Source organism: Xenopus tropicalis, chromosome 1 (genome assembly GCF_000004195.4).
Source record: "Xenopus tropicalis strain Nigerian chromosome 1, UCB_Xtro_10.0, whole genome shotgun sequence".
In the NCBI taxonomy this organism is placed as follows: domain Eukaryota; kingdom Metazoa; phylum Chordata; class Amphibia; order Anura; family Pipidae; genus Xenopus; species Xenopus tropicalis.
The window spans coordinates 108,394,058-108,411,904 of record NC_030677.2 but is presented as its reverse complement, the minus strand read 5'-3'; the positions used below and the strand labels follow the sequence as shown (position 1 = coordinate 108,411,904).

Genomic DNA, 17,847 nt, shown 5'->3' with positions numbered 1-17,847 from the left:
TCCCTACTCTGGAATATACATAGGCCAAAGCTTCATTACTCTCACAATGATGAAATATACTTTTACACGGATGGCCATAGCCTATGTTTATGAGTGAAATAAATTATTATCATCCAAAGCATTTTATTACTGCTGGACCTAATATTTTCTAGCAACCAACATTATGTTAAACACTACTCAGACCTGCTTGCTATACATCTGTGAAGGACATTAGCTAATTAAGTTACTTGGTGGAACTCATCTCTGTGTGTAACCTTATCTGCACCTTCTTACGTCTGCCACAGAGCGCTCATTACCTTAAGTCATTATTGGCTCGTCATTAGATAACAGTTCATTGAGTTCACATGCCTTTTTAATGTCTGGTCAAATTTCACACCTTTAGCACTGGTGAAAACTATAGAAATTGAAAGCAGTGTTTAATGTAGATTCCCTTTTTCAATCACGAGTAAGCACTTGTATGTAAAAAGCAAGGTCATAATAATCAAGATAAAATGTCTAAATTCTGAGGGAAAACTGACTAACTGTTTCATATCCATCACAGGAAACATTTAAAGGAGAAGGAAAGTCATTTTGGCATTTTACTGGCAATAGTTTCAGTGCCACCTTGAATACTATAATTATTCTGCAGAAAGCGTTACTATACCTGAGTAAAGAGCCCTAGAAGCGCCCTCCTTTTGTTTAAGATTGCAGCTGCCATTTTATTCTGGCCTTTCTAGCTTCTTGCTTGCTGGTAGCTCATATCACACATTCTTAAGGGAGGGGGGAGTAAGTTTTATGAATTCTTAAGGGAGCAGGAGAAGGGAGAGAAGAGAGAGCTGCGCAGAGTCTGGCCCGGGGAATGAAGGATTTTTCTGAGAGGGGAAGTCTGATACCAAAGAAGGAAAAAAATTAATTCTGTGTTTCTTTTGATAGAGGACTTTTCTGTGAGTGCTTATGGCTGTATTTACATAGACCTTTCTGATAAAGCTTACTTTTTACCTTTCCTTCTCCTTTAATAAAGATCAATTTCTTTGTTGATTAATACGGATTATTATTGTAAACATTGACTGTGGTGGTTCACCATTACCATAGTCCATGCTATGAAAGGGCAGTTTTACTGTGAGCCAATTAAGCCACTTTTACATTTTTGGAGTGTAAAAAGAAACAGGAAACCTGTAGTAGATAGTGCCTTGGCCATAAATTGACCTAAGGCTCCTGTGCCACAAGACAACAATGATAACCACTATGCTGCCAAGTGATACTGAATCATGAAAACTGCTCTGCAAACAGCTACATAGAACTCACAATGGTTACTGGGCCTGGTGTTGTATTTGACTAAAATGTGCACCCTGGAAATAGGTTTACCAGAACACAACCCCTCATCTTTCACCCTTTGTTGTGACAGTTTATTAGAAAGGACCTATTACACAAGGGTGTTATCTGTGCACATGTAATGTAGATTTAATAGCTTCCGTTTGCCCTGAAATAAACTCACAGATTCATAGATTTTTCATGATTACAACAACAGAAAAAAAGTTTGTTTAGCGCCTGCCCTTTTTATTGCTCTCATAAGGGGAAATACTCACACTTTAAAGGGTAGTTCATCTTTAATAAGGTTTTATTCTTAGCTATTTTAATTTTTTTTAAACTGGTCTAAATTTTCTATTGTTTTTGTCTTCCTCAGGCATCATTGACCCACCATACAAAGAACTATTGCTCTGCGAGTATACATTACAGGTATGGGATCCCTTATCCGGAAACCCGTTATCCAAAAAGTTCCGAATTATGGAAAGGCCATCTCCCCTAGACTCCATTATAAGAAAATAATTCTAATTTTTAAAAATGATTTCCTTTTTCCCTGTAATAATAAAACAGAACCTTGTACTTGATCCCAACTAAGATATAATTAATCCTTATTGGAGGCCAAACAAGCCTTTAGGGTTTATTCAATATTTAAATGATTTTTAGCAGACTTAAGTTATGGAGATCCAAATTACAGAAAGATCCCTTATCCAGAAAACCCCAGGCCCCGAGCATTCTGGATAATAGATCCCATACCTGTATTTGTTATTTATTATTTTATTGTTACTTCTATTTTTCTTTACCTTATCTTTCTATTAAGGCCCTCTCCTATTCATCTTCTAGTCTCAAGTACAAAGCACCGACTGGTTTCTAGGATAAATTGCACCCAAACAGCCAGATAGCTGCTGAAGTTCCAACTGGAGCTGCTGAGCAAAATGCTAAATAATTATTAAACCACAAAAATTAAAAAATAAAGACCAATTGCAAAATGAAAATCACTGTCTACTACATCATACTTAATGACAATTTATAGGTGGACCCATTTAAGTGTGGCCATTGTATCCCCATCTAATGTTAAACACATTTATATATATATATATATATATATATATATATATATATATATATATATATATATATATATATATATATATATATATATATATATATATATATATTGTGATAGAATGACCCAACAAATGAGAGAAAATGCGAGTTTTCCCTTCAAGCTCTCCATAGTGGGAGTTGTAGGCTTTAAGGGAGAGGTTGATAAACAGAGAATGGGTTCTCTGTTTAAAGGGTTTTGTTGTCTGGCCCTGGAAGCTATAGGGTTCTGGAAGGAACAAGCGGATCAGGCGATTCATTCCAGTAGTCCAGCTCACCTATTGGAGCTTACTTTCCACAGGAAGGCTGTCCTGTGGAAAAGTATTTAATACTATGGAAAGGTGTGAGACAGTCTCTCAGAGCAGGGCACAGAGCAGGAAGGATACCAGAGGGGCTGGGGGTGGTCCCTGCCACTGCCAGAAGCAGAGGAAGCCCAGACTTGAGAAAGCTACCAAGAGACTGAGGATCTAAGGAGCTGAAAGGAAAACCAGGAGGCTGCGCTAATTCCCCAGGGGTGACCCCAACATTTGTTTTTTCCCACTGGTAGTCCACAAGGGACCCAGGTTAGTGAGGGAACTAATCTAATGTGTGAAGGTAGTGCCCAGAGGGCAGGATTTATTTTTACGATTTGTTTTGTAAGCTGCAATGGGCACCCCTGTATAAATAAACTGCCTTAAAGCCAAGAAAGTGTCTATCCTGGATCCCGCTAGTTTACAATATATATACATATACATACACACACACACCCATACAAAATAAAATATAAAATATATTAAAAAAAAAAAGTTTTAAAAAGTAGCATAAAATAATCGATACATTTTTTAAGCTTCATACATCATGCAAAGTATAATTTTTATTTTTTTTTTAAATTGTTTTTATTGAATTTTTTACATATAGATTCCATGTACATTTTGTATTTCTGTGAAATGTAATTATTTTATCATTATCATAAGGCATAATCGGCTTTCCATTTCCATGAATCAGTAATATTTTTTAAAGGACAAGGAAAGGCAAAGTCACTTGGGGGTGCCAAAATGTTAGGCACCCCCAAGTGACTTTAATCGCTTACCTTGTACCCCGGGCTGGTGCCCCTGTTAGGAGAAAACAGCACCAGCCTGGGGTACCTGGAGCGAGCGCTTCCTCCTTCCTATTCGCGCTGCTGCTGTTTGTCTGGGACAGGCGCATGCGCAGTAGAGTGAAAAGCCGACTTCTCTGTTAAAGTTCAGCTTTTCACTCTACTGCGCATGCAGCGACCCAGGAAGGAGGAAGCGATTGCTGCTACCCCGGGCTGGTGCTGTTCTCTCTGAACAGGGGCCCCAGCCTGGGGTAAAAGGCTACTAGTGAAATTAGAAAGTGCCTAGCCACCTCCTATTTTGAAATGCCTTGTAGACCATGGCACTACAGAGCAGGTACATAGTAGACTCATGACAACTAGAACTACCTTATAGGTACCAAGGGAACCTATAATTTAAGCTTTTACTTAATTAAGGAATTTCTGGAGCACTCAAAACATCATTGAAGACATCTCTGAATCTTGCTGATAATTAGTTATTTTCATTTCAAAGCATCGCAGAAGATGCCAGAAGTTATGAAACACTTTGCACAGCTACGCTTCACTACTACCCAAGGGTCCTTGATCAATATATCAGTTCTTGTAGTCAACAATACCATGTATCGACTTCATACAAAAAAAAAAAATACAGGATAGTGTTCATAAGTCTTTGAGGTATAATGGTGGAGATTTAACATAACATTTCATGTATTCTTATGAGCAGATGCACTCTGCACTGAATTCATTTTTGAAGGTAATATTTTCATGACACTGAAAAAAAAAAATGTTATTCCTTTTCCTAACAAAACTTATGACCCCTCAATACCTTTCACTAAAAGCATAATGGCTAAAATCAACCAATTCATGCATGGAGCATATTCATAGTAACTAATACATTTGTCCTTGTCACAGACTCAAAAGAACGTTGAAGATGCATTAGAAAAAGCAATAAGAGGAGCCGAGAGCACGGCTAGCAAAAATACATTTTTTTTTAGTAAGAGGGTATGTGTGCAGCCCTCAGTTCTTCTGAATGCAGTAAGTAGTCATTAAATGGGTGTTGCAAGGTTAGCAGATGGCTGATCAGTTTCAGTAGAAAGAAGGGGGGGGGTTGTATTTTTTCCAGCTTGGTTGTGACAAGTCAGCTAGTAGCGTACTTGAAGGAAGTACAGCAAAGTCATTTTAAGACACAGTAACATTCATTATCAAGAAGCAAGCAAGTGATACAGAGTAAGAGAGTGATGGAGCCGGCACCCTTTACATAGCCCAAACCTTGTATTCCTATAACAGCATTTCATATTTTATTTCTGTGCGTATAAGAGGGTTAGAATATGCAATAAGTGCCCTCTATAATATCTCTGCCGCTGCAGTAATAAGGATGGTGGCTAAAGGGGAACTAAACATTAAAAAGCTTGTATTTCTTAAATAAAAAGCAACTTTATCTTTTCCCTTGCTTTATGGCATTCAAAATAATATCCAAATAGTCATATACAATCAGAATAATGCTAGCCAAATATGGTCACATCCAGCCATACAGATGGCCATACATGGTCTGCTGACGGACTAAGTCAGAAGCTTATCGGCCCACTTGATGGGCCTAAAGGTCCCATATTTGGGTAAGAACTGACCAGATTTTGCTGTCAGAGCAAGGACCATATCTGCATGTTGATGATCAGATCATTTCCTCAAGGTGGGCATATCGGAGAAAGATTTGCTCATGTAACAACCTAGTCAAACGAGCAGATATTTCAATGTATGGCCACCTTAAGGAGTTTGAGAAACAAATGGATGACTGGAGGAACTCACAGCACTCATTGGCTGATAGTGATCAGCAGGTCCAATCACAACAGGTTTCACCTGTACAAGTGTTGGGCTGGTTAGTCTGAAGTGTCAAACATTTGCTACCATATTGACTTGTTTGTGGCCAACTTAAGTAAGCAGTGGCGTATGCTGACACACAGAGACTTAGCTGAGAATAGTCAGTTCTTTTTTTATCAAAGCCTGTCTGGGTATTCGGGATGCTATTCATATTTACAGTATATGCTGCTCAGGAAGTAAAAACTTGTTCATCACCAGCCTGCTAAAATAAGCAGAAAAAAACTATACACATACAGATTATATAACAGCATTAAAGGGGCCCTACACGCACACAAAAAAAATCGCAATTACATTTATAAATATCTTTAAAACCATTAAATGTGTAATTAACGTATATGTAATTAATGTATTCATTAAAGTTGCTTAAAATTGCATTTTCTTTCACTATGTAAAAGAAAGTTTTTGGGTAGAGGAGCCCATTAATGTCTCATAATAAAGCTTTCATATCCATCCATACTTGATCAATCTCCATGCTGCATTTGACGAGGAGCTGAAAAAATAATGCACAACTTTGTCTTGCCTCCTTGCAAACTTCAGATATCAGTGCTCAGTTTATACATTCCTTCTTAAAATAACTGACATTGTTTAAACTCTTAAATTGTATATTTTGATATGTTAATCTCTATTTATCCATAACAAGGGAATACATTTGTAACAGTAATAATAAATCTTCTGCCACTGGATCCATAAACAGAGTAGATCAAACGCAGAGTTGTTCGATAATCCTGAGCACCAATGAGCATGATTAGATTTCTAATTTCTAAAAATATGAAATAAGCATACTTCATACAGCAATCAGTTGAGAAACAAAATAAATTATATGTGTTGGCTACAGGAAGGAGAAATGAATCCAAGGCTATTGATATGATGGTTCCCTAGTCTAGTGCAGTAACAGATGCACATCATTTGGGCCGAATAGAAAAGAAAGCAACATCTGCAAGTGACATGACTGATCCATTGAAGTTTAGTAATTCACCCTACCTCAATGGTGGTGCGATAGCTACACTATGTACTAAAAGAGTATTTTTTTAAGGAAATATAAATGAATATAACATTATCAATCTGACTAGGGTAATTCAATGCAATTTTTTTAGTTCCCGATTACAAAAAAATGGAAAAAGGGAATCATTTTGGGAACTAAGATACTTCTGTATTTGACTAGACTTAAAGGAGAAGGAAAGGCAAAGTCACTTGCGGGTGCCAAAATGTTAGGCACCCCCAAGTGACTTGAATCGCATACCTTTTCCCCCGGGCTGGTGCCCCTGTTGGGAGAGAACAGCACCAGCCCGGGGTACCTGCAGCACTTCCCTCTTCCTGTATCGCTTGTGCACGCATGCGCAGTAGAGTGAAAAGCCGAACTTTAACAGAGAAGTCGGCTTTTCACTCTACTGCGCATGCGCTTATTGTGTAGTCGCAGCGAGAGGGAGGAAGCGCATCGCTCAGAGTACCCCGGGCTGGTGCTGTTCTCTCCTAACAGGGGCACCAGCCCGGGGTACAAGGTAAGCGATTTAAGTCACTTGGGGTGCCTAACATTTTAGCACCCCCAAGTGACTTAGCTTTTCCTTCTCCTTTAAGCTAATGAAGGTTTTATAATAGCACTGCAAGTACAGCACAGCAATCTGTCACTTACATGTGACTTTCAGCAATAGCAAAGCTTTATATCTATGTGCCATTTGCAACACAATGGAGGCTTTCTTTCCTACACATATACAAATGTATAACAACTCCTCAGTCTCAGTTACTAATACCTTCTACTCACGTTCATACTTTGCCTGATGGCCCACTCTGCTTGTATTGATAACACTATGGGGCAGATTTATCAAAATGTGAGTTTAGAGCTTAATACATAAAAACTCACCCATGTTCTATTCATTCTTATAGGATTTTTAGAACAGTATTTATCAATGAGTGAAAGTTAGAACTCACCATTTGATAAATATGCTTCTAAAAAATCCTATAGGAATGAATAGAACATGGGTGAGTTTTTATGTATTAAGCTCTAAACTCACGTTTTGATAAATCTGCCCCTATATGTAACATCCACACAGTAGGGTCTGAAGCAATAAATGAGCAATTTTAATGGTGTGAGGACACAGCCAACAGAGTTAGGGGCATGTTTTCATCTACAACTTCTGACACTGCTGTCAAAGGTTAAGAACAATCCACTTTAATATATAAAAAAGTTTGATGAACTCAGGAAAGCCCACAACAGATCTTTTATAACATTACCGTGGTAGTGTGTGGGTTATTCCTTAGGTCACAGTATTCCTGTCCTCATTTCTTCTAAACCATTTCTATATTTCTCCTGTATTTTACTTTATTTACTTGTCTCAATTTCCTTTGCACCTATTTTTCTCCTTTTGGATTCTGACTTTTGCCATACTTCTCATCCTATTCCTCTCAAACCTCCCAATGTTCCCTTGTTCCCATTGCTATCTATATTCTTGCTGATTCCTCTCATCTCCATTATCAATATTCCACAATTGTGGGATTGTCCCTGGTTGAAGGCATCACACATGAATTCCAGTTCATATTCTGATCTGTACCAAGTTATAGAAATATATATATATATATATATATATATATATATATACACACAATTTTGCTAACCTATGATGCTACAATAAAGTGGATTGGAATTAGCTCATATGGCTTCTACCTACAAGAGAAAATTATTTTCCAGGAAACAGAGAATGGACCCTAGCCTGGAAGCTCAACAGCGTACTCTGTATTTGACTAGGATACCCCACAAAAATGATTTATTTTATAGAGCCCAGGGCATTTAAAACTGGGCAGCACTACTCTGTAGTACCTATTCCTGCTGGAGAACAGGTACTAGTACAGCAAGTTGTGGATATGACTCAGAGGAGAAAGGTCTAATGTATAACAACTATATTCATTTTTAAAATGGAACAAGCTAAGTATTCCAGATATTCCTTTCACATCCCATAAGGAACTACATAATAAGTAATTAAACTAAAATGTCAGAACTCTCCTTTAGAACTGGTTAAATCCTGCTTTTTAGCTCAATAGACACTTAACTTCTGCACAAAGGGATGTCTCAAACGGTTTTCCATTCTTCCTAAACTGGGAGTTAACTTTGTAAACGACTAATTAGATTAGAATCTTTTATGCACTATGCTTTAATTATCTTCTTCTGTCATAAAAACAAGTGTCCCAAGGGGACCATAGAGACCCACCCTAATAATAACCCATAATATGCCTCAGTTCCATTAAATCCATGATTGTATAATTTAGCAAACAGAAGTGTTTTAGTTTTGATGCCCATTTATTTAAATGTGCAACAGTATCCAATCAAATAATATAAATACATTCCTCCTTCAAGGTGGGTTACAAAGTGCATTCTGTGCTGCATTACCCAACCTATAAAACATACATGGTAAACTAATAAGTGTGGTGTGGTAATATAACAGGTGCAGTCTCACAGATACATTATTTATTATCACCTGTCAGCCCAACTCAATGCAGCCCCAGTGGTTTTCTTACATGATTAGTTTTCTACCTCCTGTCTCTTGTGAGCTTTGAGAGTTGTATGATCACAGCTTTTCCCCTGGGAATACACTATGACAAAATGATTTACAACAGCAGGGCTGTGCTGTCAATGTCTAACATGGGAACTTCTATAGGAAACAAAAGCAAACAAACCCAGTTACACAATGGGGCTTTGGGCATCATTCAGGTGTCCAAGAATCAGATATTTAAAAAAAAAAAAAATAACAGAACAGAATTCCTGCTCTACATCATGAATTAGGGTAATGTCTCCCGCAGAGATTAGTTGCCACAACTGCAGGAGAAAACTTTGCGCAAATCGTTGAGTATGCCTTTCCACTGGCGATTGCCTTTGTTGCTGGTGGAAAGGCATTTCAGAGAGATTAGTCGCCCGCGGTAGCGGAGATCTCTCCTGGGTGACTAATCTCTCTGTGGGACATTACCCTTAGAGCATACACAAGTCTGAAGCAGCATTTTAGTTACAGAATGTTGGGTTCATTTATGAAAGGCAGGGATGTGAAAGTCACAAGACATAAATGGAGATGGTGCCAAGGAAATTACTTTTACTGCACCTTAGATACAGGCTCTGAGAAATATGGTTGATAAAGGGGAAGGAGTTGGGACAGTTAATATTGGATGTATGGCTGCTGGGGTAGAAAGGAAGAAGAACAAAAGACAATGTTTGTTTATGAGACAGCAGCCCGTAAAGGTGGGTCTCCAATTGCTGGTCCCTGGACAAACAGGCAAAACTCAAAGTATATGGCCAGATTAAGTCATGCCAAAGTTGTTGTTATACAGCAATTCCCAGCATTATACGTTATATAATTATATTATATAATTATATGAACATTAGACTGGATCCCTAACAATTTTTATACTGCAAATATAAGTACGAGAAGTAGTTATTTTATTAAACCAGTAAGAGGTCAAATATGACCCCTTGAGATTGGGATACTTCTATTTAGCACAATGCAGCAATTTTCTGTCAGTATCTGAGGTTTTTGGCTACCTCCTGACAGAGACAAGACTTGTGGTCCTAAAAATAGCGCCTAACAATTTATCACAGATCTGAAAATCACACCTCAGTGATTAGCAATGGAAATATTGCTTACCTCTGTATGTTATTAACCAAGTGCCGCACAGTGTGTATAAAGCTGTTCCTTAGAGAACCATTGCTGGAATTTCTCTTCTGAGAAAACCAACAACTTTTCAATAACCCTGAGCCTTGCTTGTCTTTTCCTTTACTAATACCCCAAATTGCCTGTGCGAACTGTGTATGATCCTTGATATGATATTAATTCAACATTAAAAATCCAAAGCTGCAGGCAAAAGGGCCAAGTGTTTAATAAGCTAAACAAGATCTGGTTTTATTCATAAAAAGAAAACACACTCACCAATACTCAGGTATCCCTGATTAATATAATATGTTACCTTGATTATGATTATTCTTATATAGCACTATTTGTTACAGGTATGGGATCCGTTATGTGGAAACCCATTATCCATAAAGCTCAGGCCTAAGGGAAGGTCATCTCCTATAGACTCCATTTTAATCAAATAATTCAAAATGTTAAAACATATCTGCCTTTTCTTTGTAATAATAAAACAGAACCTTTTACTTGATCCAAAGTAAAATATATTAATTCTTATTGATGGCAAAACAATTCTACTAGGTTTATGTAATGTTTAAATTATTTTTAGTAGATTTAAAGTATGGAGATCCAAATTATGGAAAGATTCCTTATCCAGAAAACTGCAGGTCCAAAGCATTCTGGTTAATAGATCACACACCTGTACAGCAATTATTTGCTGTAATAATATATATGTTTGGTGCCTGAAGCACAAAATCGTTAATGATGAGTGTGAGGGCAGAAGGAACTGGTGCAGCATACCCACTGAGCCATTCTTTACCAATAGGAAACCAAAAGAATTCAAACATACATATTATATAATCAGACTTGTGTTTTTATGTATTTGGCACATCATCTCCCCTTATATTAGCCAGGTAACAACTCTAGCAATGGCAACTTGGGCATTTAGTACCAATCAAAAAGCTGCTACTAAATGCAGAATGTCTACCACTTACATTAATGGTAAGTGGGAATTACGAGAGCTGCCACAGAGCACCCCTTGTATTTTATTGCATAACTAAAATTATTAAAGATTAAATAACACTTCCATGCCAATTTTTTTGTAATAAGAATGGAAAAGCAGCTTCATTAACCTATAGTAATTTTCTTGCTTGTCAGACAAACAGACCGCAGTCTCAGTAACCTATGGACCACTGTTCTTACAACTTCTCACACTTATCGACTCTGTTTACCCTCATCAAAAAATAAATGATTTTTACAAATAGTCTAAATTTTAGATATATGTATATATTATACAAAAATATTTGACCTAAAGATCTATGGGTATGTAGTTCTGTTTTGCAAAATTTGTTTGTTTTATTCATTTGCACCATTACATACCCATTTCTACTAATTCCCTCCACGCAAAACTGATCTGATCTGTTACTGGTGTAGGTCACAATGTGTACTGATAACTGTAACCACTGTCTTTACTAAAGCCATATCCATTATTGGTAATGATGGGAATACTATAGTTTGTAATATGTGCAGCACATGTTGTTCAGTCTTGTATATTTAGAACTGTAATTTACATATATAGTTTTATCAAGTGTGGTAAGACAAGAAGGTGTCACCTATATACATATACATTAGTGTAAACGTTTATTATCCAATAGCCAAAAACTAACAAGTAGCATTTACTGGTCAGCTGTTTAAAAGCAAACATCTTATTGGTTGCAATGGGTTACTAAACCTGGGCAAATTTACTTACTTTTACTACCTCATATTTAAATGGGAACCTGTACTCTCTTGTGTCTCTCTTAGCTGCGCATCAGTTTGAAGCAAGCAAACCAACTATTTCAAAACCTAAATCACTTGTAGATGCCATACAATTACCATCATGATTGATCATAAGAAAATAAATATTTATTTTAACATGATGTGAGGGAATAAATAGGGGATACTAAGTGCTCATTTATTAACATAGGAGCTAAATTGCACCAGCGCAGTTATCAATACCAACTAATCAGCAGTTTGCTTTTAACAGAACACTACAAATTAGAAACTAAAAGCAAATATCTGATTGGGTAATTGATGCAATTTAGCACCTATGCTTGTAAATGAGCCTTTGAGTATGCACAATAATTTGACTGATAAAAGTCCAGTACATCCCCTACTTTGACAGACTAAGGGGCAGATTTATAAAAATGTGAGTTTAGAGCTTAGTATATAGAAATTGACCCATTCATTCCTAAGGGATATTTACAGGTGTATTTATCAAATAGTGAGTTCTAACTTTCACCCATTGATAAATACGCTTCTAAAAATCCCATAGTAATGAACAGAACATGGGTGAATTTCTATGTACTAAGTGCAAAATTCACATTTTTAGAAATGTGCCCCAAAGTCTAAGTAGAGGTGCTATGAGTATTAGACCATAATATAGCTACAACAAACTGCTCACATAAGGTAAATGTAAACATATCATACCTGGTATTGACTGCGGTGTTGTCTCACAGTTGATATTTTGGATGTTATTTGACTGCTGCTGACTTGAGCTAACTTCAGGTTCAGCACAAATTGAAGGCGAGAGTGCTGCTTCATTGGGCAATACTGGTTTTAATACAGGGGGAAGAAGCTCTTCTGAGACCTCCTGCTTTTCCTGTCCTGGCAATTGAAGTGCTGATAAAGGAATGCTGATGGGCTGATTAGGATTTCCTGTGGATGTGCTGACAGGCATTTGAAGTGCTACTTGTTGGTTGACTAAGGAAGCATTAGGTACAGTTTTGTTTTGTGATGTCATTGTTGGTCTCTGGGGGGGTTTCTGTGGAGGCTGCCTGGGCACAACCAATGGAGAAGGTGTAATTGCTTGTATTTCCAAATCACTGCTTATTGATGGTGGTACTACATTGGATGTTTTTGATGGACCTACAAAGGGAGATGATGAAAGTGTCTGATTCTTCGGCTTCGACATCTGTGTGAGAGATATCGTGGGGCCATCAGCACCCCCTTTGAGTTCAGCATTTGCAACAATGTAATAGTCTTCAGGATTTTCCTGCTTGATTTTTTTTACAATTACATCTCTGCTATCCTCATCTGCAATATGATTTTGGGATCCTGAAAGGGAAGAGTTAAGCCCACCACTCGGCCTTTTTCGAGAAGCACTTGATGACTGCTGCACTGTGCTTTCAAAATCACTGTCTTCATCAGTTACAGATGACTCACAAACCATGTCAAATAATGTGGCTTCATCTTCATATTCCTCTACTGGTTCATCAATCTCTGATGGTTCACTACAGTAGGAAAAATCACAAGAATCCCTTGTTCTATTGCAGTCTAATTTGGCTTTGCCAGGCCTCCCTGGATACCTTTCCAAGGGGCTAGTTTGAGTCTCTGAGGGTACACCAAGTATGCTGGGGCTGTCAGAGTTGAAGCTTCTGTTATCTTGGAAACAAACTCTTTCTTGTGGTCCAGCACGACAAGTAGTAGTCAATGGCCAATGATAGGCATGGCCTGCACTACAGCCCCACATTGCTGTCAATGTGCCATGGGAACCCTCAGAGAGCAAGTGCTTTAGGTTAGGAATAAGGCTACATATGGTTCCATGACTGTGGGCCCAACTCACTAACTTAGAGAGATTTTCCGAAGAAGTGTGAAGGCAGTCCTCCATTTTATATTATCAAGGGCTCATTTCCTAAAAAGAAAAGAACAGGATATTAGGTAAACATCACAGTACGCTGCCAGTCTAATAAAATATAATATTTTTGGCAACACTTATTTGTATAGCAACACTTGCTATAACAGTTGCTATAACAATTCTGTAATCTCATAAAGTTGTCCAAACTAAGCAGAAATTAATAACAATAAAAATTATACACTCTTTTATCTACAAAACTTTATGGAACAGGTGTGTTGTTTTAAACTGTTTCAGTGTGTGCAGTATTAAGAGATATGAAATCTTATCATGTATTTACTGCATAGACATACAAACAGAACAGGCCTGATTGAAGCATTTGGCAAACACTGGCATCACCTTTGCAATAAAATGAATATTACATGGTGTGTCAGATGCAGATCTTCCACTATCTGTATTTCTAGATATCACATAGCATATTTCTGTAATATTTTAAGATAAATCCCACATTTAACACAGTGCAACAAAAATATTGTGTACGCATTGAAAGTTGGATTACACACCTTCTGGCAGCATCTCACATGTTGTATTGCAGCCTCATTTACTTTACATTTACCAAATGATAAAGCGATAACATTTTCCTTCTGATCCATGGCTATTTGTGCAAATTTACATACCCTTAAAGTCCATGCAGTTACCACTAGCACCCCACTCATCCTCCAGGGAAGCTTAACTTACTGCTTTCAACTGCATTAAAAACATACAAGTTGTGCTAGGGGTTGCCTATATCCAGCTCACATATAAGAAATAACACAACTCTTTGCACTACATTTTATGAGTGCAAGGCAACTATAAGCTCAATTAAGGAAAATTATAGGGAAAGGTACAAAGGTGCAAAGTGCAAAATACAGGTTTTGCACTTAGTGTTTGCACTATGTAACCTATCTCACTCATAATTAAAATGTTTGTGTTTATAAAATGTCTTGGCCATGCTATTTAGGGATTCACGAGACATAGTTATGTTTGCTTGCAAATGTACCCCAGTGCACACTCATACTGACCTATCTTAAAACAATAAATAGCCATAGCCCATAAGTAAGGCCATCATTAAACATGACTAAATTACCTACTTTTGCTCTGCACAGCATTATTAAGATAATTCCATAAAAGCTGAGTGCATCCTCCTACATGGGCATATGTAAATGCTCTGGTGAAAATGTCTCGCCCTATCCCTGGCCATGGAGCATAAACAGTGCTAATCACAAGACAAAATATTGTAAAACAGGTTGCCTTGTCCTTTAATACAAAGCAACTTCCTAAACAAAAAAAGAAAATCAAACATAAAAGAAAACATTTTTTATTATTTCTAAGCAAATTCTTGGACTGTGAAACTTGGTCCCAGGTTTAATCACCATCTCATGAGAAAAAGTTAAGGGGCAAAGTATAGAACATCTATGTTCAACATACTCCAAATACATATGGCTTGCTGAAAATGTACCAGTTTACAGGGGCTTGATTATCCCCTTTGGAATAAACTGTGCATATGTGTGGTTTGTAAACTGTAATAATCTATTTACTGAATAAGGAAAAATGCAAGTTTTTTTTTTTCTTTGTTGCCCACAGGAATTCACCTCTCCTGCTGCCGACAAGAAGCCCAAAGGTACCTTTACACCAGGAAGAATGCAAATCTCCTCTGGTAAAACACATCAATTTCAAAATTTTGTAAAGATGCATTGGAAACCAACTTCACCTGATTACATAATTGACGTGTTTTAACAGCAGTTAATTACATTGATGCCAGTACAAAGGTATTTTTGGTGCTTTGCCACCTGTAGAAGAGGAGATTTTCCACAGGCGATAAAGCTGTGTCAAACGGACAAATTGATTCTAATCAACCCTTACTACCTACCCCGCCATCCCCTTGAAGGATATAAGTAACTCAGTATAGATAAAGCACTCCTTTCTATCAAAGTCTCAAAGAAATAAGGAAATGTTTATTTTCAAGGGCAGGTTTGTGAAGTTGGTACATAATGTATTTTTTATGTTGACTGAACACAACACAACATACAGGGCATTTCATCACTGCCTAAGCTCATCAGCTTTAAAGCTATAAAAGATGGTGTCGGGTTTCATTTGTTTAACAAATCTTTTCTCCTTCCACAATTGTTCTAAAGTACCAAAGAGGTGGGATCTAGTTTAAAGTAAAACATAAAAAAATGTGCTTTTATTTTCACTGAAATTCCCTATATATTTATTTTGATATTTATTTATTCAGTGTTGTACAATTTTTTACATTTAGTGGAGTTATTATTTCTCATACAGTATGTTCGAGGGCCAGATGAAATTAAAATGATGTCACAGATGAAATTAAAATGATGTCACAGTGAGGTCTATGGAGCCTCTAAGCAGACTGGGAACCATAAAAATCCTTTGGAAGGCCACGTCTGACTCCCGGTCCTCCAGTTATACAGCCCTGATCTAAGCAATCTAATAATGTTCAATTTATGAATAGATGACCTTGCAAACTCAAAGTTTACTGCCTGCTTTGATTACAAAAACATGCAAACTTAGCAGCTGGCTACTCTTAAGGCAGGAGTTTCAAGTTTTCTGCTACAAAATGTATTTAGCTGTATCACAGTATATTCCAAAAGTAGACAACATTCGTATTAGCCATTATAAATCACAATCCCAGAACTGACTTTCATACTTTACGCCTGCTATTGTAGTAATGTTAATGACTGTAAAACATGAATGAGAAACTGTTCTCTCTATCCATTCATATTGTCCTTTGACAGATATATTCTGAAGCCTGCTAATTGAGGAAAACAATAAATGGGTGCTATGAAGCAGTGCTTGTAATATTTAACAGCACTGAGGAGCAGAAGCTATTATTAAACAAATGTAAATTAATACTGGATGTTACCTACTGTGCAAGTGTTTCATAAACCATAGCTTAATTCAAAAGAAACAAACAATATGATCAGAAACCGTCTGTGTATTGTCAGTACAATGGCCAGATTCTTGTGTAATCAGTGCAGTTACTGGAACTTGGTCACCAAGGATTAGATGCATTATCTGCCAGACAATTACGTTTTTGTTTGTGCCCTACAATGCCTATATTTCAGAGATTTTTAGCTTATGGGTTAGGACCTAAAAAGTGGGTCTTGAAGGAAAAGTAAAGGTAAAAACTAAGTAAGCTTCATCAGAAAGTTCTATGTAAATACAGCCATAAGCACTCACAGAAACACTGCACTGAGTGCTCTATCAAAAGAAACACGTGATTTCTTGTCTCCTTCCTTGACTCCTTAACTCCTGTGCCCGAGCACAGCTGCACAGCTCTCTCTTGCTCCCCCCTCCCTCAAGAAGCGAAGAACTCCCTCCCTCCCCTTCAGCAGGAAGCTTCCTCATAGTCTTACAAACTGCTCATGTACAGGGGTCTTGGTCTCGATGCAGGAGCGGGACATTATGGGAACTTTCTTTACAGAGCTCAGTGTTTTTTTTTTCCTATGAGGCTTCTGATCATCTGAACAAATATGGGGAGACTTAAGGGCACTATTAAGGGAAATGAAGGTTTACCTGTAGTTTGAGATTAACACTTTATTAGCCTTTCCTTCTCCTTTAACCAGCTAACCTTTTATCTGTTACATACCAACCCAAACAGAAAACAAGTTTAGGATTTTAAGCCAAAAGTCAAATACATCTATAAGCAATGTTGGCTGGCCTTCTATTCATCCTCTCTTTGATCAAATATGATTTATGTGCTTATTTTGTGCATAGAATGTGCCTTTGTACCACATTTAAATTTATAAATAAGTGTAGGAGCTGTGTACTGCTGCTACTTAGGACGGCTCTGGATGGTGACGTCATTGTTACACAGTGGGGTGGAGAGGTAGACACGTAAAAATTCCAAGCAGATGCCCTCTTGAAATCATATGTTTGTCTCATGTCCTCAATACCCCTATAAGGCAGGAAGAGTCTCTCAATGGCAAATGTAAAATGTGGAAATGGCCAATGTAAATGCAACTGCCTCTAAATGGCCAAATTGCCATTTTCTATGTTTCAGCTGTCATGGGAGACAGAGGAGTTGCAATATGATTTGTGGGAAAGTAGAGATATGAGAGTGAGCAACCCAGGTACCGATTTATACAAAATATGCTAAATGAAAGAAATAGTTGTGCTTATAAACTCAATTTCATATGAAATTGTGTATTCTTATGGTTTTACCTAATTATATGGCTGGCTAGCAAACAAATGGCCACACACAGAAACAGCTGAATTACAGTGGTGCTTTCTCTACTTACCCAGGGAAACCTATTAAGAGT

General features: G+C 37.4%; 1 protein-coding gene across 4 annotated transcripts in view; it reads right to left on the bottom strand.

The window, feature by feature from the left end:
* The window catches only part of kiaa1958 (KIAA1958), a 57,661-nt gene that overhangs the window by 22,301 nt on the left and 17,513 nt on the right, over positions 1–17,847 (bottom strand). For all 4 annotated transcript variants that reach the window (XM_012956999.3, XM_012957005.3, XM_012956995.3 and 1 more), the window contains 1 exon segment: positions 12,382–13,585. In XM_012956999.3, coding sequence (XP_012812453.1) covers positions 12,382–13,561 — 1,180 coding nt within the window. In that variant the 5' untranslated portion in view covers positions 13,562–13,585.